This window comes from Panulirus ornatus, chromosome 7 (assembly GCF_036320965.1).
Source record: "Panulirus ornatus isolate Po-2019 chromosome 7, ASM3632096v1, whole genome shotgun sequence".
NCBI lineage: Eukaryota > Metazoa > Arthropoda > Malacostraca > Decapoda > Palinuridae > Panulirus > Panulirus ornatus.
In genome coordinates this window covers 48,672,025-48,696,093 of record NC_092230.1, presented here as the reverse complement: position 1 = coordinate 48,696,093, position 24,069 = coordinate 48,672,025, and the positions used below count along the sequence as shown (strand labels likewise).

At 38.3% G+C, this 24,069-nt stretch overlaps 1 protein-coding gene across 1 annotated transcript in view; it reads left to right on the top strand.

Moving 5' to 3' along the window:
- The window catches only part of LOC139749626 (transforming growth factor beta receptor type 3-like), a 141,621-nt gene that overhangs the window by 83,508 nt on the left and 34,044 nt on the right, over window positions 1-24,069 (top strand). The window contains exons 4-11 of the mRNA XM_071663762.1: window positions 1,696-1,864; window positions 4,419-4,545; window positions 6,288-6,501; window positions 8,400-8,589; window positions 12,319-12,369; window positions 18,397-18,638; window positions 23,049-23,213; window positions 23,422-23,566. Coding sequence (XP_071519863.1) covers window positions 1,696-1,864; window positions 4,419-4,545; window positions 6,288-6,501; window positions 8,400-8,589; window positions 12,319-12,369; window positions 18,397-18,638; window positions 23,049-23,213; window positions 23,422-23,566 — 1,303 coding nt within the window. The remainder of the gene's footprint in view (window positions 1-1,695; window positions 1,865-4,418; window positions 4,546-6,287; window positions 6,502-8,399; window positions 8,590-12,318; window positions 12,370-18,396; window positions 18,639-23,048; window positions 23,214-23,421; window positions 23,567-24,069) is intronic.

Sequence of the window (24,069 nt, the reverse complement as noted above, 5' to 3'; positions counted from 1 at the left end):
AGTAATGTTCCAGATGGCTATCTTGATGAACCATGTTCATTCTAACTATATTGATAAACCATGTTCATGCAGACCACCTTGGTGAATCATATTCTTGATGACCATCTTGATGAACCATAATCCTGCTGGTGAGCGTGATGAATCATGTTCCTGCTGATTGTCTAAGTAAATAATCATTCAGCTAATCTTTTTGATGAGTTCTCTTCTACTGACAGTCTTCATGAGTTCAATTTCCAGCTAACCATGTATAAAGCATCATCTTGGTGACCATCTTCGTGAGTCATCATTATGCTGACACTTGTGATTAGTTATCCTACTGACCATTTTTATGATTCATCAATTTACTTATCTTGATGAGTCTTCTTCCTTCTGATCATGTTCATGAGTCATCTTCCTACTGACTGTCTAGAGTTATATTTTTGGTAATTCTTCATTCTATGAAGACATTTACATAGAGTCACTATTCCAGTGAGTGACTTTTCTTATTTTCTTGAATGTTCTCCTTTTGGTGATTTTTGTGGTTTGTCTTTTCTGGTTTTTGTGATTTTTCGTTTATGGTCAACCACACTTTGTGGTCAGTGTCTTATAGTCTGGTGTATCAACCTCCTTTGTGTGTCAAATACTTATTCATTGATTGATTAGTCACTCCTTGTCAGGCATCATCCATAGAGATCATGCGTAGTCAATGATCCTTTTAAAAAATGTTGCGATTTGTCATTGTTGAGAGTCTTCTTGTTGACCATGGTGAATTATATGTATTGGAATTTGCAAACCAGTATTTGACTTTGAGTAGTGACCTGCACCAAAAACAGTCATACTGGTGAGTGGTAGTTTCAGTTTGCCTGTAATAAGGGTCATTATCCTGCCTTTGCTCTTAAATCTAAACTTGAGTATTTCTTATTAAAGATATATACTGCATGGAACCTGAAAATATGTTGTTATTACTAACACATCCTCTCCTTGCCAGCTCAGTCAGCTTGTTATGAATGAGATTATGCTTGATGAACTTTGGTAAAGTAAATTATATATCTGTATTGACAAAGAAAATTATGGAATGGCTAACTGAATTTAGAATTTTATCTGAACTTCATAAAACTATATCTAAGCAAGATGATTAGTTAGGTTAGATTTAGCTGGACTTAGTAAAGTAGTTCTGAAGTTAGATTTGGCTGGATATAGTGAATTGGATAAAGTAGTTCTGAAGTTAGATTTGGCTGGATATAGTGAAATAGTTTTTGAAATACTGGACTAATTTTGAAGTAAAAGGTGTACCTCCTTTTCATTTAGCAGTACATTATTAAGGTCTGCAGTGCAGTACAGGATAAATTGCTTTCATTAGAATACTGTACTATTCAAACTTGCTTTATCAAGAACAACAGAATTTGTTCTTTGTTTCTCTACTGAAGGATCTCACAATAAACATATTGATGCTGTGAAGACTTTGCAAACCACTAGATAATCATGTTAGTAATGACTGTCTTTTGTGGGGAAAGTTTCATAACCTCTCTCAACTGTAGTTTTGTTCAGAAGTTGTAATATACACATTAATATAATATCAGATTGTATACTTAAAAACTGATGCTTGATGAAGTCATTATTGTTTAGTCTTCTATTTGGGTTAGAACAGTATTCCTTATTGTGTATATGTTGCATGAATTTTGGATACAGGTTTAAAATTCACCCTTTTGTGTACAGGTGAGTGGTGAGGATGAAGTGCGAGGCAGTAATCTGCAGTACAGTGTGGCACATCAGCCACACCTCCCTGAAGAGAACCTCATTCCTAGTGTGGAGCGCAAATTTGGTTTTGTGACCTCCTACACCCACGTCCCTCAAGCCAACACCATTTTCCTACAGCTTCCACATGGTGATGCCTTGATTCACTTGTTTACACCTGTTTGCAGTCACTTCTAACATGCCATTAGTTCTCATATCACTCACTCACCATACTGTATACAACATGTTTTCATGAAAGGAATGATCTGAAAGCCTTACATGATTAGAGAATAATTTTTTTTTAGCTTTTGTCTTTAAGATATGATTTATTTGGTTCTATTGTACTCATTAGTTACATTGTTAGGAGAAGTTTGATACACATATAAGCGTATTGTACCCACACAAAAAGTCATGGGTAAGAAACCTCTTACATATCTATGAAACAGCAAGCTCTGTTTTAGACATGATATTGATGCACAGATTGTGTACTCATGGAATTCCAGAAGACATCTGAGACTGTCCTTCACAGGAGGTTGGTAAAGAAGCAAGATTTTCAGGCAGGCATAGGAGAAGTACTCCTTCAGTGAATAGTAAATTATCCTAGTAGAAGGCAGTTGAGGATACATGTTTAAAGAGCCATTTCGAAGTGGGTTGGAAATACTAATGTTGCAGGGCTTGATCTTAGAGTACTTACTATTCTTGATCTATATAATGAGTGGCCAGAAGGAATGGATTCATACCAAAATGTCTTTGGATGAAGCTTAAATCATTAGGGAAATAAGAAATCATTTAAACTTACTAAGGGATCTCAACAGGGTTCAGAGTTGGTTGAATTGTGGTTGATGAAGTTCAGCCCAAGCAGTTGTGTAGTAATAAAGATAGGACACAATGAAAGAAAGTTGATATTACTAGACAGTGTTGGTTTAGTACATGTTGATGGAGTTCATCTCAAGCGTTTGCAAAGTAATAAAGATGGGACAACTAAAGAAGGTCTTTATATGATTGAAATATGCCTGATAATGTACTTGAATCAACATAGGCAAATATAGGAGTAGACATCAAACTCTGATATTACTAGAACACAATGTCAATTGAATTGTCAAAGAGGCAAACTGGATATTGATTAAAATTGGAATTGCTTTTATGTGCTATACAAGGATAGAATGTTCATTTAAGCTGTTTGCATCTTACATTAGACCAGAATTAGATTATGTTGGACTGGTTTGGTCACCTCACTTAACAGAAGCATGAAATTCTAATAGAAAAGATGTAGAGAATATCAACAAAGATGAGGGAAGATTTGATCATGAAATTCATGTTTCTTTATCAGTTTAGTTTCTGTGGACAGTGAGCAGTTCTTTGAAGTATGCAAAGAAAGAGCAAGTAGAAATCTTAGCAAAAAATTGGCATAGATTAATAGGAAAGATATAAAGAAGTGCTTATGTAGTATCAGAGTACCGTAGGGGATTAATGAAATAAGCTAGGTGATGAAATAATGAAAGTTGACAGCATACAGAAATTTATAAAAAGTTCAGTTGAATTAATTGTAGATTATTGTATATGTAAACAATATTCAGGTAGAAGATAATGTGAGTTACTGACGTAAAGTGAGAAGTTCATTTGAAAAGTTCTGTTGAGGAGTGTAACAGTAAATGAAATAAAGGAAATTGGTATCAGTCAATAAGGCAATAAGCTAATTAAGTGTTATTCTTAGACAGTTGGGAAAGCAGTTTAGGACCTTCAGCATTGCATAAACCAGGCAAACAGGGGCTCATAAGCCAAGGCAAAATAATTTACAGCAGCTAGGCAGACTCAGCTAGGCACTATTGCACTAATGACAGTTGATCTAATAAGGCATTGCTGTTTCTTGACAATGCACAGGGCCATCCTCATCAGCTTAATTACAGAAACCCAAATGTTAGGGAGGGGTACCTCCCTAAAACAATACCTCCATGTCTAATCCCATAGATCAGGATTTTACCACCATCAAGGGATATTACCTCAGTGTCCTAGTACACTCCACCAACTCCTCATTGGTATAGAGAGAGGATAAATCTGTATCAGGGGGTAGTGAAAGATGTATGATATTGAAGATGCTGTGAACATCATTACATTGTCATAGGTATTTTTGATTCAGTTAGGCAGTATTGACAATGAGCAGTTCTTCATGAGATGTGGTGCGAGAGAAACTAGAGGCCAAGACAAGGAGCAGGGCTAGAAGAATATTAAAAAGACATCGTGTCAGGATGAATTTTATGTTGATTTTCATATTCTCCAACCATCCTTCATGCCATCCAGCCATAGATCTTATCTTTCACGCATTTTCTTATTCTTGTAACTATACTTTCCAATTTTTACCCATCCTTTCTTTATCATCATAATCCCCTACACATATTTGCCCATCTTTTAAATGTCTTTTCCTCTTCTATCACCAACCTTATTCTATTGTCCATCCATCTTCACCCAAGTTTCCATGTCCTAGTACTTTGTCTTAGTGCTCTCTACCCATCCATCCTTCCATGACCTATCCTGCCACATTCCTTGCATATTATTTGCTTTAGCTTTACCCCATCAGTCCACCAGAAATCTTTCAGAAATCTTTCAGGTGACACACTGCACTTGTAGTTCAAGAAAATTAGAATTTATTAACAGAAGTTCCTGATGCCTGATATTCTGTTTTTGTTGATGAATTACTCTTTGCACAGATGTGGAGTCTGGCGAAGGCTGTAACACAGAGGTAAAGGATAACAGTCCAGTGGCAGACTGCTTCATCTCACAGGAACAACCAATCTCAGGTTGCTACCACCATAATATGCTTGGGGAAAATGACAGGTCAGTTATCTTATTCTTTGTTTATAGAATAATCCTACTTCCAGGAATTTTAGATATGGAAATAGATAGTGTCTGTGGTTTGTAATGATAATATGCAAAAGCATGATAATGTTTGAAAGGATTTTAGAATATCTTTGGAATGTATGTTGCTTGTCGAAAGCTTTCTTTTTTATGAATACAGCCAAATGCTTTAATAGTAATTTCATATAAAGAGTTGAGCATTTGTCATAAGTATCTGTACATTGTGTGGTAGCTTAGCAAGGAAGAAAAGTATGTATCACTTTACTTTGTTTGCATTGTTCATCTGTTGAGAGAAGTTTTGACTGTGACAAAATAGTAGTGAAGATTTGACTGATGAAATGTATTGAAAGATTTGAATAGAAATGCATTCGTTATCCCATGATGATGGAGTTGTAAAAGGGTTGTAAGGTAGAATTAAGGAGTTTTGGAGTGTATACAAGATTATATTAAATGCCTTGGTACATATGTTCCTATGAGGCCCTACAAGATTTTCCTGAAGGCAGGCTCGTGCATAGCATTTACCATTTACTGTTTTAAGGTCACAATGTTATTGTTTTTGTAGCCATACACTCTCTGTGTGCACTAAGTTTGAGTTGATCATGTATTTCTTAAGCCACTATATTTTAAAGGTTTCAACACAGCCTAGATTTCCTTCTTCATAAAGTTGAACTTTAAACCAGGGTGGATGTCCTGGTTGGTTAACCCACAAAAACTAGGAAAATATTAAAATATGAAAACTATGTACATCACTTAAGAGTTTTCTAGACTCAACCTCCTCAGCCTTTATTGGCCTAACTTGAGCTAATAACTCTTGAAAGAATAGCTTCTGCTTTGTCAAGTCCTCTGACTTGATAGAAAAAGGATTGAAAAAGAGGAGGGCCACTTAGAAATGACTCTCCACTCATCTGAAGGTAATATTCTGCTTTATTAATGCAAGTTTTCTCTGAATAAAGAATGTTAAACCCAAGAATATGAGTGTGTAGAATAAAAGACTGCATGAGAATGTTGATCCTGTTCTCAACATGAGAGACAAGAGCTAAATAGAGAAGTATTTTTCTCCCTTTTTTTTTTACACTAGTCTGCTATTTGCCAAGTTAGCAAGAAAGCCCCAGGAACAGACAAAGAAAGGCTGTGCATTTTCTCATACTTTATCTGTCATGTGTAATGTACTGAAACCACAGCCCCCTATTTATGACCAGGCCTCACAGATCTCTCCATGGCATCCCAGCTGCTTCACATGCCCTGGTTCAGTCCATTAACAGTATTTGTATTTTATCTTTTAAACACTGAAATATATTAAAAGTGAAAAAAGTTAACCCCAAATGACTTATGCATGATTATATTTGCATTAGAGTCAGATGAGAAATCTCCACTAGAAGACACAATATTCAGGGGTTATACAGAAATGGGATATAATGAATATGGATTGTGAAAATATCCATATTTTGTTTTTTTCCCATAATGAAAATGTTTAATGATTTCAAGTAATGACAGATAAGAAAATTGTATAATATATAATAGCTATATCAGTCTTTGGAATATGAAAATACTGTATCAGAATCGATGAACTGTTCATATTCTTCCACTCATAATAATCTTGTCACAATTTTTGCCTATCTATTTCTTAGTTCCCAAAAGATAGGTTTACAGAAACTTGTATTAATGAGGAGAATATCATGTTATGTTGCAGATCTACTGTTAAATCTGTTTCAATTTCACAGAGACATCCACATCATTGAGGTTGATGGCAGCAGCAACAGCAATGGGAGCCTGGTCTTGGCAGTGGTGGGCAACAGTGAAGGGAGTAATGGGGACTCTAGTACTGGTAATGGTAAGAAGGTTGAGAGAAACATCACACTGGTGTTGAGTACCTCCAGACCTACCACTTGGTCACTGCATACTACTAGCCTGCAGGGCACCATTACATTACTGGTGGTGAGTATCCTCATACACCCTCTTGAAGTATACTCATCTTCACATTGTCATATTTGTTATAAAGTAATATTACCCAGAGGTAGGGAAGAAAAGCTATGATGTATTAGATAACATAAAGGATTTGCAAAAAAATGTAAGGTTAGTCTTGTGAGACAGAGCATTTTTAAAGCATTATGCATAGATGTTGTTACTCTTCCATGCCAAAACCCTGGACTAGCTAACATCTTCCTATTGAGCTTACCATTGTACATACAAAGAGTTTTATAACTGAGAATAGCCTGAGTGTCAGCACCCTGAGTCTTGTGATGGGCATGGTAAGTCTAGTTTTTTGGCAAATATAGAACTATGGTAGTCCCATTTTCATTCCCTCTTGGAAGTTTTATTGAGAGAATATTATGCCATACCCAGTTGAATTTTCTAGAGACCTTTTGGAAACCTCTAGAGATTACTGAAAGAATGATTTTTTGTGTATCATGGAGACTTGAAACCCTATTCAGTGAGAAATATCTCTGTAGATCAAGAAACAAGTCGTGTTGGCTCAAACTGGGCTTTATGCTGGAGTGCATGATGTTAGGAAGGTGGGCTCTGATTTAGTCTTCCTCAGAAACGTTGTGCAAGTGGAAACCAAGAAAATGGACCTTTAGCAGTCATGAAAGTTGGTACCCTAGTTAAAATGTGGTGGATTTAACTTGTGTGGCTGTGGAGACTACTCCTCCTCCTAGAAAGTCTGATTCCAGTACACTTCTGATTCACCAGTGAAAGTATTTGATTTTATTGTTGGTCTGATTTGGAGGTATGCTTGTGGGACATGCTATGGAGGAGAGAGGCATGAGTTTTTAATGTTGAAAAACCTTTTGGCTTTGAGTTGGTGTCATGCAGGCAATTTTTCCTTTCTGTCTTGCCCCTTCCAGTCTTCCCTCCCTTTCTCATTAAACCTCTTCTCTGTACCATGTGTGACTACCTTGGGTTGATATTGCAATTTGTGTTTTGTGAGCTCTGGATGCTTAGGAGTGGTTGGGTTGGTGACTTCAGCCTGATGGCAGTCACTAGTTATCTGAGAATGACTCCCATTATTTGAACAAAGGCTCCAATAAAATATGAGGTTTGAGTGAAAGAGAGCTTCCTCACCAATTTTTTGAGAGTGGGAATGATCCTAACTCAATATTCCCCATGGAATTTCTTATGTTGTAGGACACTGAATCCTACAAAGCCTACATTTTCTGGGCATGAAGGAAGTAAAAAAGCTTTGTGTATCTGTGTATACATTACGTGTACTTAGAGACAATCCAGGAGAATTAGAAGTTTTTACTCTTGTAGTCATGAACTGGGAAAAGGAATTTTTTATTTGTTTTGTGTGTTTGTGTGTGTGATATAATCAACAGGATATTGGAGTCAAAGAACTGTGGGGTGTGAGGAGAATAGAAAGCAGAATTCAAAAGGCATTAGCATGGGCATATTGTATTATAGCATATGGCATATGGATGAGGAAAAAATGGCTGTGATGTAATAGAAATATGTTTTGATTGTAGGAAAGATTCTGCTGCGTGAACCTAAACAGGGTGAACCAGTGACATGTCTCAAAACCTTTATCCATGTAGTTGAAATTTTACCATACAAAAAGGGTTACAGTGTAGCCTCATCTTTGAGCCAAATGCGTCTGCTTCTAGTTTGCAGTGGGGCTCAGAAACTATGATGTTATCCGGTATTATCTTAATATGCATTTTTATCCATAAATGCTAGCTATTTCCGACATTAGTGAGGTAGCACCAGAATCAGATGAATTGCCTCATTTACTCACATCTGCTCTCTAGTTGTCATGTGCAGTGCACTGCAAGATTGTCATGTATAATGATTGTTTTAAACTACCTGTACTTATCTCAGAATCTGTTTGTTGCCAGGGTGGTGGAGATCAAGTGGAAAACACATCAGTGTCAGGCCCAGGAGTAATGGTGGAGGTGCAGACAGTTGATGTTCCAGCAACTTTTGACCAGTTGGTGTTGACAGTTCTTACCAGTGTGGGCCCACCAGTGTCTTACACTCGTACCACCAGCCCAAATAAGATTACTATCACTGTCCCTCAGAAGATAGGTAAAAATCTATTTGTCTTATATATTACATGGAGTGGAACATTGATATTTTCTTGTAATTCTTTCAAAAGTACAGTAGATAATTTGGAGAAAACATAACCATGATAAACATAGTGAGTGAGTACATACTTTTTTTTAGGTGGGGTTGAGATAGAAATGTTATCTCATCATGATTATACAGCATTTGAATAATGTTAGATTGCAGAGAATTTACTAGAACAGCAGAGAATATGTTTTTTGATATGCAAATGATTGAGGTAGGCATTATTTGAATAAGTACGATTTGCTTAGCTGTAAATTATTATTTTGTATGCATAAGATGGTATCAAATATGGCCAAAGTAATATTGGAGTTTGTACCAGGAGGTAGCAAGGGAAACAAAAAAAGAAACCATTTAAGTAACATGGCTGTCTTCAGCACAGTTATGGAGGGTGAAATGACAATTTTTTAGATGGATGATTTAAATGCAGATGTTATAAAGAATACCAGTGTACAAAAGAACAAATGGGAATGTTGGTGAAAGGGGCAAACAAGGAAGTGGTAACTGGCAGAAATAGAGTGAAGAGGAGATGGGGTAAGTATTTTGAAGGGTTGTTAAATGTGTTCAGTAAGAGGATAGTAAATGTGGAATGTTTTGGATGTGCAAGTATGTGACATAAGAGAGTCATGGAAAGTGGTTTGGTGAAAAGATAAGAGGTGGTGAAAGCTTTGTAAGATGAAGCAGATGGAGTTGCTGTTGAATTCTTAGGTGATGATGTTGCTGGTTGGTTAGTTAGGATTTTCATTATATGTATGGCTCATGGTGAGGTTCCTGAGCATTAGAAGAATGCCTGTATTATGCCTCTGTATAAGGCAAAGGGGGGACAAAATTGTGGTAGGTAGTAGTTGGTAGGCAGCCAATGACCAGGGAGGTATATTACCAGTACCTGGGTATCAAGAGGGTTAGTGACGTTTGCATAGTGGTACACAATAAGCAGAACTAGAAGAAAAAATAGGTGTATGAAGAATAATATCACACCTAGAAAAAAAGCAGTATTGTCATATACAGTAAAACCTCTATTATCCATGATTCAAGACTGCAAAATGTTCAAAACAATGCCTGTTTTCAGTTTTGGTTGGCAACCCTCAATTTGAAAAAACTTATTTCAGTAGTTTGGGCATATGGAGAGAATGAGTGAGGAAAGATTGACAAAGAGGATATGTGTGTCCGAGATGGAGGGAACGAGGAGAAGTGGGAGACCAAATTGGAGGTGGAAGGATGGAGTGATGAGGGCCTGAACATGCAGGAGGGTGAAAGGCGTGCAAGGAATAGAGTGAATTGGAACGAGGTGGTATACCGGGGTCGTCGTGCTGTAATTGGATTGAACAAGGGCATGTGAAGCCTCTAGGGTAAACCATGGAAAATTCTGTGGGGCCTGGATGTGGAAAGGGAGCTGTGGTTTTGGTGCATTATACATGACAGCTAGAGACTGAGTGTGAATGAATGTGGCTTTTGTTGTCTTTTCCTAGCGCTACCTCGTGCACATGCAGGGGGAGGGGGTTGTTATTTCATGTGTGGTGGGGTGGCGACGGGAATGAATAAGGGCAGACCAGTATGAATTATGTACATGTGTATATATGTACATATCTGTGTGTGTTTATATATGTATACGTTGAGATGTATAGGTATGTATATGTGCGTGTGTGGACATGTATGTATATACATGTGTATGTGAGTGGGTTGGGCCATTCTTTCGTCTGTTTCCTTGTGCTACCTTGCTAACGCGGGAGACAGCGACAAGTATAATAAATAGATAAATAAATTATATATATATATATATATATATATATATATATATATATATATATATATATATATATATATATATATATATTATCCCTGGGGATAGGGGATTAAGAATACTTCCCACGTATTCCCTGCGTGTCGTAGAAGGCGACTAAAAGGGGAGAGAGCGGGGGGCTGGAAATCCTCCCCTCTTGTTTTTTTTTTTTTTTTTTTCCAAAAGAAGGATCAGAGGGGGCCAGGTGAGGATATTCCAAAAAAGGCCCAGTCCTCTGTTCTTAACGCTACCTCGCTAATGCGGGAAATGGCGAATAGTTTAAAAGAAAGAAAAGAAGAATATATATATATATATATATATATATATATATATATATATATTTTTTTTTTTTTGCCGCTGTCTCCCACGTTTGCGAGGTAGCGCAAGGAAACAGACGAAAGAAATGGCCCAACCCACCCCCATACACATGTATATACATACGTCCACACACGCAAATATGCATACCTACACAGCTTTCCATGGTTTACCCCAGACGCTTCACATGCCCTGATTCAATCCACTGACAGCACGTCAACCCCGGTATACCACATCGCTCCAATTCACCCTATTCCTTGCCCTCCTTTCACCCTCCTGCATGTTCAGGCCCCGATCACACAAAATCTTTTTCACTCCATCTTTCCACCTCCAATTTGGTCTCCCTCTTCTCGTTCCCTCCACCTCCGACACATATATCCTCTTGGTCAATCTTTCCTCACTCATTCTCTCCATGTGCCCAAACCATTTCAAAACACCCTCTTCTGCTCTCTCAACCACACTCTTTTATTTCCACACATCTCTCTTACCCTTACATTACTTACTCGATCAAACCACCTCACACCACACATTGTCCTCAAACATCTCATTTCCAGCACATCCATCCTCCTGCGCACCACTCTATCCATAGCCCACGCCTCGCAACCATACAACATTGTTGGAACCACTCTTCCTTCAAACATACACATTTTTGCTTTCCGAGATAATGTTCTCGACTTCCACACATTCTTCAAGGCTCCCAGGATTTTCGCCCCCTCCCCCACCCTATGATCCACTTCCGCTTCCATGGTTCCATCCGCTGCCAGATCCACTCCCAGATATCTAAAACACTTCACTTCCTCCAGTTTTTCTCCATTCAAACTCACCTCCCAATTGACTTGACCCTCAACCCTACTGTACCTAATAACCTTGCTCTTATTCACATTTACTCTTAACTTTCTTCTTTCAGACACTTTACCAAACTCAGTCACCAGCTTCTGCAGTTTCTCACATGAATCAGCCACCAGCGCTGGGGGTTGTTAGGGAGGTGAATGCAAGAGTTTTGGAAAGAGGGGCAAGTATGAAGTCTGTTGGGGATGAGAGAGCTTGGGAAGTGAGTCAGTTGTTGTTCGCTGATGATACAGCGCTGGTGGTATATACATGTATATACATACGTGTCCACACACACACATATACACAAATCTCAACGTATACATATATATGCACACACAGACATATACATATATACACATGTACATAATTTATACTGTCTGCCCTTATTCATTCCCATAGCCACCCCGTCACACATGAAATAACAACCCCCCCCTGCATGTGTGTGAGGTAGCGGTAGGAAAAGACAACAAAGGCCACATTCATTCGCACTCAGTCTCTAGCTGTCATGTATAATGCACCGAAACCACAGCTCCCTTTCCACATCCAGAGTATACTTCCCTGCTAATAGAAGTAAGACAGCCTTGGGCTGTAGCAGCTTTGAGAAAAAGATTCTTGGGTAACTAAGACTCCAGAACTTTGTCATAAAAATTGGTCCTAGAGTAATTATGAATATGATGATAATGAGTGAAGTAATTGGATTTGTTTACATCTCCAAATATATACAAAAGAAATTAGAAATATGTTTATATTTTGTGTCTTTCCAGATAATCGAGTTGTAGTCCCCTCTTACTTACCTGACAGTGAGCAGCCAACAGGTATGGATTATCAAGGTTATTGCAGAATAAGTCAGACTAGTGTAGAGGAGAATAAGTCTCTCTTCTTGTTGTGGATTTTAACTATTTTCACATTAATATTAGGTGAATCCTATACATACAACCTCTCAGTTCAGTCAAACACTTTATGTCCTAAAGTGAACTTAGGCTTCCATTCTAATGTAAGTGCTTGGTTTCTCATTTCACACAAAAGCTATTTTTTCATATTAAGCTTGTCACCAGTTTCACCTTCGCCCTAACACATGACATCTCCATTACGTATTGAAAATGAAATAATTCCCTTTTTATGCATTAGTTGGGATCTAAGTTTAGATGGAGAAAGTGTAGTCTTTTAGATAACTGGAAGTAGACAAATGGAACCATGGAAGTGGAAGTTAATCATAAGGTGGGTGACGGGGTTAAGGCTTTGGGAGCAGTGAGGAACGTGTGGAAAGAAAGGTTATTGTGAGGATGAAAATGGGTGTGGTTGAAGGTCTAGTAGTCCTATGAATGTTATGAATGCAAGTCATGGGCTTCAGATGAGGATGTGTGGAGGAGGGTGGATGTGTTGGAAATTAAGTGATTGAGATCAGTGTGTGGTGTGAAGTGGTTTAATGTGAAGTGGTTTAATTGAGTAATTAGTCAGAGGGTAAAAGTGAGATATGGTAATAGGAAAAGTGTTGTTAAGAGAGCTGAAGAGGGTATGCTGAATTGTTTGGACATTGGATAGAATGAGTAAGAAAAGGTTGACAAGAAGAATGTATGTGTCAGAAGTGGAGGGGACAAGGAGAATGGGGAAATCAGTTTGGAGATGGAAGGATTGGTTGAAAAAGGTTTTTAGTGCCTGTGAACTGAATATGCAGGAGCTTGAAAGACATACACAGAATAGATTAAATTGAAGCAATGCATGTTACAGGGGGCACCTTGCTGTCAGTGGACTGAACCAGGGCATATGAAGCAACCAGGGGAAACCATGGAAAGGTCTTTGGGGTCAGGTTGTGGATAGGGGGCTGTGGTTTCAGTGCATTTCACTTGACACATTGAGAATGGATGTGAATGAATGAGGCCTTTTTGTCGTTTGTGCCTTACGTTACCTCAGTGACACAGGAAACAGTGAAAAAGTACGAAAGAAAAAAAATGCACATATTTGGTGAATCCGAAATATCAATTATTTGAATAGGAAAAATACCTTTATTGTGTAAAGAAGTTCCATATATTCATGAGTGTAAGGAAAGAAAATTGGTGTATGAAAGTAAGTGCTTACATGTTGCATCATATGATGAGGAATGCATTGTTCTTCAGGCAGAGTTGGCCTTGGTTATGCCCTTGATTAGCCTGAAAAGATGTTCATCTGTGAACCTCATTACACATGAGAACTGATCATCCATATTGTCATATAAAGTATGATTTAGGAAAAAAAATGACTCCTCCATATAGCTTAGAAAAATAAAACAAAGAATTTTTATTTTTTGAAGTCCCACAGTGGGGTGATGCATAACAAATTGGGCCACCACAGACAATGGGTGTAGGATACTGTCTCTTTGTTTGTATGGTATATTTTTTGTTGTAAATATGTTTATGTAAGTGGTTTATAGTGTCATTGCCTGGAACTTAAGATGTCTTTTGCCAGTCTGTTTTTCCACCTATGCACTGTAATTTAGTTGACAAAATTGCTTTGAATGGTTTATGTATAGTAATATTGAAGATTTCCTGGTGGATGTTATGTTGGTATGACAGTTTTTAATTTGCATCTGAATGGTAATATTGGGAATTAAGGTGAATGGCAAGTTGGTAGCTTGACTAAGGTTTTCACTTCTTACCCTTCCCCCTCCTTTTTTTTTTTTTTTTAGAGGGGGGAAGGGGTGGGACTTTTAAGTTGATGAGCCCCATATGGCAGAGTTGCATTAGGGATACAAACTAAAATAGTATCACTGTAATATATAGTAGTAATGCTGTTTGAACCCTGATTGGGCCAGCTTGGTGTCAGATGTCAACTGGTCAAGGCCTCCACACTCTCCCAAGGTTCTGTTCTGTTGATCTTTGTTGATCTCAAGTAGTCAACTAGCCCCCCAGAAACTAGATCCTGGGTTGAGGGGAGTGTCTTATTTATGAAAATAAATTTTAACAGAGAAACTTTCACTGTAGGAAATCAAGGAAAGGGGTCTTTGGCATTCATCTATCACACTGTTACATGGTACCTTAGATTAGACATTGTGGATCTACCCAGTGTGACCCTGGGGATTCCTCCTTCAGGAGGGTCAGATTTCACTGGAGATATTTGTATTTGCTTTTAGGTTTCATCTTCTTTCTGAAAGATTTTACTCTAGTCCCTCCTCCTTAATGTGAGTAAACTTTTACATTCGTGGGACAGATCTCAGAGGAGAGAGATTTCACTCATAGAAAATGAAAGACATTTAAAACCTTCCTTTCTGATCGTTTCCTGCAAGCATTTTTTTTCTGTTTTCTTACCTTGCTTTGCCTTTCCCTCTTGTCATTTGAAAAGCTTTTATTTGTACCAACTGTGACTGCTTTTTGTCTGACATACAAGGTCTTCAAATTCTGAGCTCTCATGCAACCAGGAGAAGGCCACTGACACCATTTCTGTGGTGATCTCCAACTGGCTGAAGTTGAAATGAGCGAGCTGCCATTACCATGGCTCAATTGATAACAGAAAGTGGGAAGGCCAGCACTTCCTTATTTGATGTACTTAGGTTTGGAAGGCCGTAGCACTAATATTCTCCGAGAATATTATACTGAACCTCTCATGCTTACAGGACACCACCTCAGAGATAAAATGTTTTTAAATTTTTTCAAAACCTACATTTTTTCCTCTGATGCCTGTTAAATACCTCCCGGTTACTTGTTTCAAGGCCAGTAGCAGTAGAAGTTGTTGCATTTTTGTATGATTTATAATCATTGCAATATTATATGCTCTCTCTCCCTATTTAAATGGTTTCCTTTGTATTTTCCAGTCTTTTGCAATCATTAGGGCAGGGAGTGCAAAATGTTCTTTCTGGCGTGAAAATAGTTTCAATTGCATTTTTAGAGTGCCCAGAAGGTTGTGGTGATCAGTTACCAGCTAAACATGCACAGGGAGATATTGCATTCTTATTAGACAAGATTTTGCCTAATGGCAGAGTTAGTGCATAGCACTCATTGCAGGAAAATTGAGTTACATGAAACAAGATGTAAATTATATTGTCAAGTGTCATGAGTGAGATGCAACGATTGTATGTTTATGGAATTAATGGTAGCAACCCTCATGTGGATGAGTCAGAAAGGAAAAAACAGCTTCTGCACAGTCATCGCTAACCCTCCTGGTACCCACATGGTTACTGCTGGAAGAACTCCCCTGGCCAGTGGCTGCCTTCCACCATTACCTACCTACAAGAGAAGGTATTATTTACATCATCATAAGAATAGAGGGTTATTAAAATGCTTGCTAAATACATTAAGACAGCCCATGGACTTTCTCATATTTTTAGGTGTCAGTCTGGTAAGAATATTAGGTAGAAGTTGTAGTTAGGAAAATTAAGTGGAAACATTAGGCAGACACATTAGATTGAAGTAGTTGGTAGGAACATTAGGTAGGAGGTCTGGAAACACTGCACTAAAGTTGCCCTTTGCCAGTGGCTTGTTAATGGTGAGGTACTAAGGGCTAAGAAATGGCAATGAACTTTACCAGTTATAGAAATTCTCTTGCCATACCCACCCCCTTGAGGGATTTCCCAGAGGGAATGGGCATCAAAGATATGGAAAGATGGTCTGATAAAGATTTTAGAAACTTTAATTATAATCAGATGAATAAGTCACATTCACTATTGGCTAACTTTAGCTCTAGCAGTAGATTAAGTTGTGGTTATACTATATTTTGTCATGTTGTGAACTTTTTGTGAGGATCTATTAAGTTTAGTCTTCCATTAAAACAAAACCCTTTTCTTCTTAGTCTTTGATATATGTTTTGTCATGATTGAAAATCAGTCCTCATGAGGCATTAGAGAGAACAGATTTGGAACATACTTCTTATTTTTTCATGCTATGAAGCAGGCATATATATTATTTTTGCATATATATTATTTTTGCAGTTTAAACTGAAATTATTTGTTGATAAGTTTGTTAAACCTAACAGTGTGCCTTTTCTTAATGCATATTTTATTATTATTCTCAGCTTACAAGGGATTTGCTAAACGAAGCACTTACAAGGTTCCATAATTGTATATGTGACTTTGATACATTGTATCCTCTAAAGAGCAAGTAGGTTTTACTGGACTTCACCTGCTAGTGGTTATGCAGCAAGTGAACATTCACTTTCATTCACCTTTCCATGTTAGTGATTGTGGTACACCCTTGAAACTGCTACATCTCCTGGAGAAAGGATCCTAGAGTCATGTAGAAATAATCATGTAGAGGAGGTGTGCATCTTAAAAGGATGGAAAGTTCTGAAGCAAGTGTTTTGTGTATGAGTGCGTCGTTTTACTTGTTTAATCATCTCAGTGTGCAAAGCTGCATACTAAAAAGTGCTTATATTAGTTGGAAAGCCTTTGTTAATTTGAGCTCATTGGACATAAATTGAGGATATAGCAGGGTGAACAAAGAGAACGTATGATTTGATTCATCTCATATAAATGGAAATATTTAAAAGCAGTAGACGGATAGAATAACCTCCTCCCTTTTCTTAGGCTGACTTATACTGGCTCCATTATCAGGCATTTTATTCCTCATTAGCACTTTCTTGTTTATGATTAATGATTTTGTGTAGGAAAAAGTTCTTGTACTTGGCCTTTTATAAACTAATACATGAGTTGAGTTGCCTGTCATAAATGGAAAGGTACTGGGATCTTCTGGCTAAAAGAGTTCTCATCTACATGTGCCTCTCTTTTTGTTTATCATGTGTTCTTCAGATATTCTTTGAAGAAACTATGATGTGTAGAGAAACCAGTATTTGTGCTCTGAAAGCAAGGCCATGCACCTACCACCCTTACTAATATTTACATTACTCTCAGGCCTGGGGAATATTTGATGAACAGTTGTCTTGCAGTCAAATGGTATTCAGATCATAAACTTATGACACTAATGGATGGGATGTTGGTTGATGACTGAACAGGTTTCATTTGTTGCAGATGGCCTTGATTGGGTGGTCCACACTTGACTGTTGTTGAGATTGGCTGATATACTTTTTTACAGTTGAGCTTTATCTTTAGGTAACATTTGTCAGAGCAGAATGGAAAAGCTGTGTAGTTGCTAAGGTTTATTCTTTCAGAGTTTAGAGATCACTCACTTTAGACAGAAGTGATTGCCTTTGCATAAGAATTGATGATTACTGAAAAATATTTGGTATAATGTAAGTTTTGATTAGAATATCTAGTCAAAGGTTATGTTTGGAAAATTAGTTAAAGAACTCTAAATTTTTTTCATATATACCCTTCAGGATGTTGAAATACTGACAGCAGCATGATTTTTTTTTCTTTTTTTACCTTTTTTAGACACAAAACATGGATATGTGGTAACACAATGATGGAAAATGCAAACAATGGAAGTGTGCTTTTAAAGATTTGCAAGTACAGGAAGAGATGAATGGAATGAAATAAGAAAAATAGAAAGTAATACTGCAAAGGGGAGACCTTGGTTGATAAAGTAAAGGATAAAGTTAAGTGATGACATTGGAAAGAATGTATACAGGAGAGATGGTAAGATGGACCTGGAGGATACTGAGACTTATGTGAAGAAATAGAGGGATGGCAAAGGGAAGATGGAGCAAGAGGATACAAAGACTTATGTAAAGGAATAGAGTGATGGCAAAGCACAAGTGAAAGTGTTGATAGTTTGAAGATGTTTATGGGAATATGATAGGGTTCATTTATGTAGAAGAGACCATACCACTTTGCTAGATTAGGAAGGACAGGGTGTTATATACACATAGATTTACAAACTGGTGCTAGACACTACTATTTTTATAACAATCATAGTAAAGTTTTCACTTTGAGGGCAGAGTTGTTAACAGCAGTTTAAGTTGTTCTTTTGAATTTCCAGTGTATGCAGAAGATGTAGCAGCTGTGATCCAGGGTGCATTGTCAGTAAGGTGTGACGACAATGCCATGACTGTGGCCATCCCCTATTATGTCTCAGAACGTGTTGGGGGAATTTCCATATCACTAGCAGACCGCTCATGCACTGGTTTCATGAATGTCTCCCATATTGTTATCAAGGAGAAGTTTGGACGGTGCAGATTTACTCGGCAGAGTTCCTCTTATCAGACCACCTATACTAACTATGTGAGTATTCTGTGTTACAAAATTCTCTCATAACTTATGGCCTCACAGCAATTACCAAATTACCAAATTTAATGTTAAGGGGGGAAAGTTTTGCACTCATGGGTACCAGTCTTGAACTTTCTATACCAGCAAATAGCCTTTTAAACTTTTAGAAACTGCCAGCATTTACTGTCTTGATGGTTACCGTATTCTAACCATCTAGCACCCTGTCACTAAATCATTTCTTCATAACAGCCTTTCCAATTCATGTTATATCTTGCTTGATGTGTTTGACCATTCTTCTCAGATGCCACCTGTATTACATAATTATCAATTTTTGGTTCATCTGGGATTGATTTCAACCAAATGTCAGGTTTTCTTTTAAATGTATCTGTAGCTGTTCCATGCATGTGTTTTATTTTCCTGGCAGCACATTGAATAACTAATTTAGCTTCCTGGCTGGGGTGTTGTATATATATTTGTTTGATTTATTTCAGTATGATCCATGATATTCTGAAAGATTTAACTGGGGAGAAAGAATACTTCCAACACATTCCCGCATGTCATAGAAGGCTACTAAAGGGGATGGGAGCAGGGAGCTGGAAACCCTCCCCTCCTTGTATTTTAACTTTCTAAAAGGGGAAACAGAAGAAGGAGTCATGCGGGGAATGCTCATCCTCCTCGAAGCCTCAGATTGGGGTGTCTAAATGTGTGTGGATGTAACCAAGATGAGGAAGAAGGAGAGATAGGTAGTATGTTTGAGGAAAGGAACATGGATGTTTTGGCTCTGAGTGAAACGAAGCTCAAGGGTAAAGGGGAAGAGTGGTTTGGGAATGTCTTGGGAGTAAAGGCAAGGGTTGGTGAGAGGACAAGAGCAAAAGAAGGAGTAGCACTACTGAAGCAGGAGTTGTGGGAGTATGTAATAAAGTGTAAGAAAGTAAACTCTAGATTGATATGGGTAAACCTGAAAGTGGATGGTGAGAGATGGGTGATTATTGGTGTCTGTGCACCTGTGCATGAGAAGAAAGATCATGAGATGCAAATGTTTTGGGAGCAGCTGAGTAAGTGTGTTAGTAACTTTGATGCATGAGACCGGGTTATAGTGATGGGTAATTTGAATGCAAAGGTGAGTAATGTTGCCGTTGAGGGTATAATTGGTGTACATGTGGTGTTCAGTATTGTAAATGGAAATGGTAAAGAGCTTATAGATTTGTGTGCTGAAAAAGGACTGGTGATTGGGAATACCTGGTTTAAAAAGAGAGACATACGTAAGTATATGTATGTAAGTAGGAGAGATGGCCAGAGAGCATTATTGGATTTTGTGTTAATTGATAAGCATGTGAAAGAGAGACTTTTGGATGTTAATGTGCTGAGAGAGGCAACTGGGGGGGATGTCTTATCATTATCTTGTGGAAGCGAAGGTGAAGGTTTGTGGAGGTTTTCAGAAAAGAAGAGAGAATGTTGGAGTGAAGAGAGTGGTGAGAGTAAGTGAGCTTGGAAAGGAGACTTGAGTGAGGGAGTACCAGGAGAAATTAAGTGCAGAATGGAAAAAGATGAGACAAATGATGTAAGGAGAGTGGAGGAGGAATCAGATGTATATAGGGAAGCAGTGCTGGCTTGCGCAAAAGATGCTTGTAGCATGTGGAAGGTGGGCAGATTAGAAAGAGTAGTGAGTGGTGGGATGAAGAGTTAAGATTGTTAGTGAAAGAGAAGAGAGAGGCATTTGGACAATTTTTGGAGGAAAGTAGTGTGAATGACTGGGAGATGTATAAAAGAAGGAGGCAGGAGGTCAAGAGAAGATGCAAGAGATGAAAAAGAGAGCAAATGAGAGTTGGGGTGAGAGAGTATCATTAAATTTTAGGGAGAATAAAAAGATGTTTTGGAAGAAGGTAAATAAAGTGCGAAAGACAAGAGAACAAATGGGAACACTGGTGAAGGGGGTTAATGGGGAGGTAATAACAAGTAGTGGTGAAGTGAGAAGGAGCTAGAGTTATTATTTTGAGGGTTTGTTGAATGTGTTTGATGATAGAGTGGCAGACATAGGGTGTTTTGATCGAGGTGGTGTGCAAAGTGAGAGGGTTAGGGAAAGTGGTTAGGTAAACAGAGAAGAGGTAGTGAAAGCTTTGCGGAAGATGAGAGCCAGCAAGTGGTGGGCTTGGATGGTATTGCAGTGGAATTTATTAAAAAAGGGGGTGACTGTGTTGTTGACTGGTTGGTAAGGATATTCACTGTATGTATGGCTCATGGTGAAGTGCCTGAGGATTGGCAGAATGCATGAATGGTGCCATTGTGTAAAGGTAAAGGGAATAAAGGTGAGCGTTCAGATTCAGAGGTGTAAGGTTGTTGAGTATTCCTGGGAAATTATATGGAAGGGTATTGATTGAGAGGGTAAAGGCATGTACAGAGCATCAGATTGGGGAAGAGCAGTGTGGTTTCAGAAGTGTTAGAGGATGTGTGGACCAGGTGTTTGCTTTGAAGAATGTATGTAAGAAATATTTAGAAAAACAGATGGATTTGTATGAAGCATTTATGAATCTGAAGGCATATGACAGAGTTGATAGAGATGCTTTGTGGAAGGTATTATGAGTATATGGATTTGTATGTACCCTTCATAGATCTGGAGAAGGCATACGATAGAGTTGATAGAGATGTTTTGTGGAGGGTATTAAGAGTATATAGTGTGGGAGGTAAGTTGCAAGAAGCAGTAAAAAGTTTTATCAAGGATGTAAGGCATGTGTAAGAGTAGGAAGAGAGGAAAGTGATTGGTTCCCAGTGAATGTCGGTTTGCGGCAGGGATGCGTGATGTCTCCATGGTTGTTTGATTTGTTTATGGATGGGGTTGTTAGGGAGGTGAATGCAAGAGTTTTGGAGAGAGGGAGGTAAGTATGAAGTCTGTTGTGAATGAGAGAGTTTGGGAAGTGAGTCAATTGTTGTTAGCTGATGATACAGCGCTGATGGCTGGTTTGGGTGAGAAACTGCAGAAGTTGGTAACTGAGTTTGGTAAAGTGTGTGAAGGAAGAAAGCTGAGGGTAAATGTGAATAAGAGCAAAGTTATTAGGTTCAGTAGGGTTGAGGGAGGTAGATTTGAATGGAGAATGACTGGAGGAAATGAAGTGTTTTAGATATCTTGGAGTGGATTTAGCAGTGAATGGAACCATGGAAGTGGAAGTGAGTCACAGGGTGGGGGAGGGGGCAAAGGTTCTGGGAGCTTTGAAGAATGTGTGGAAGGTGAGAATGTTACCTTGTAGAGCAAAAATGGGTATGTTTGAAGGAATAGTGGTTCCAACAATGTCATATGGTTGCGAGGTGTGGGCTATAGATAGGGTTGTGCGAAGGAGGGTAGATGTATTGGAAATGAAATGTTTGAGGACAGTGTATGGTGTGAGGTGGTTTGATTGAGTAAGCAGTGAAAGGGTAAGGGTAAGAGAGATGTGTGGTAATAAAAAGAGTGTGGTTGAGAGAGCAGAAGAGGGTGTATTGAAATGGTTTGGTTACATGGAGAGAATGAATGAGGAAAGATTAACAAAGAGGATATATGTGTTGTAGGTGGAGGGAACAAGGAGAAGTGAGAGACCAAATTGGAGGTGGAAGGATGGAGTGAAAAAGATTTTGAGAGATCGGGGCCTGAACATACAGGAGGGTGAAAGGCGTGCAAGGAATAGAGTGAATTGGAACGATGTGGTATACCGGGGTCGACGTGCTGCCAGATCCACTCCCAGATATCTAAAACACTTTACTTCCTCCAGTTTTTCTCCACTCAAACTTACCTCCCAATTGACTTGACCCTCAACCCTACTGTACCTAATAACCTTGGTCTTATTCACATTTACTCTTAACTTTCTTCTTTCACACACTTTACCAAACTCAGTCACCAGCTTCTTCAGTTTCTCACATGAATCAGCCACCAGCGCTGTATCATCAGCGAACAGCAACTGACTCACTTCCCAAGCTCTCTCATCCCCAACATACTGCATACTTGCCCCTCTTTCCAAAACTCTTGCTTTCACCTCCCTAACAACCCCATCCATAAACAAATTAAACAACCATGGAGACATCACACACCCCTGCCGCAAACCTACATTCACTGAGAACCAATCACTTTCCTCTCTTCCTACATGCACACATGCCTTACATCCTCGATAAAAACTTTTCACTGCTTCTAACAACTTGCCTCCCACACCATATATTCTTTGTATGTATATATATGTATACATTGAAATGTATAGGTATGTATATGTGGGTGTGTGGATGTGTATGTATATACATTTGTATGTGGGTGGGTTGGGCCATTCTTTCATCTGTTTCCTTGCGCTACCTCACTAATGCGGGAGACAGCGACAAAGTATGATAAATGAAATAAATTAATTTTTGTAGAATTTTTTATATCATAATTTGTATCATATTGTGCAAGATTTTTGGTCACATTTTCAGGTAAATGTCGAGCTGGGACCTGGTATCAGTGATGATGAGGATTTTGATGGGTCAGGTTATGGTTCCCAAGATGAGTACTATGCAGCAAGAATACCACCAATACCTGTTCAGTGTCAGGTACAACCACATGTGGCTGTGCCAGCTACTCAGTCTACGTATAAAAAGGTAAAACACAAATTCCCTTTTTCGTGTTTAAGACTGTATTTCTTGTAAGAATGAATTATCTTAGGTTTCATGTTACATATACTTCTGTGATCTTTCCAAGCTCCTTTGTTGAAGATTTTTTTGTTGTGAGGGAAGAATATTCCAGAAGTATATCATTGCATTGTCTTCAAATTTTTATAATTGGCAATTTTTTCATAACTTATGCCAGACTACCAGCGAGTCAGTAGCTGGTGCCACTTACAAGATGGACATGTTCCAAGACCGGGATCACAGAATACCCATTGGATCTGATGACTTCCCCACCTCAACCAGTGTTGATCAGAGGCTGTATATCAGGGCAGCTCTTGCTAGTGGTATGAACTTTATAAAATTTGTATTTGTTTCTCAGTGATTCTTTTTCATATAAGCTTCTTAGAGAATCAAAAATGGAAAGCTAATTCTGCAGGCAGTACCATAGTTCACAGTGCCAAGACTTATCATAACTGCAAATTTTTACACTACATTGTATTTTATGCTTCAACAAGTTTGTCCATATACATACAGTGCTTGAATAACCTTCCATCTCTATTTTACAAATTGAGATGTTGTTCCATAATTCTAAGGCTAGATTCTGATTAGAGGTATGGGAGGAGAATGAATGGGTGCTGAATGCCTTCACAGGACATATACTCAGTTTCCCTGTAGGAATGACTGAGGTAGGTTATATGCAGTTTGTGAAAATGTAGCTATTCTGTCTGTATCTCTGATACTCATTCCATCTGCATATGTATGCATCAGTACGAAAGGTAGAAAAAAAGATAAAACAAGCCTGTTGGCAATACTCTCTCATGATATTTATGATATTGGTGGCACCTAG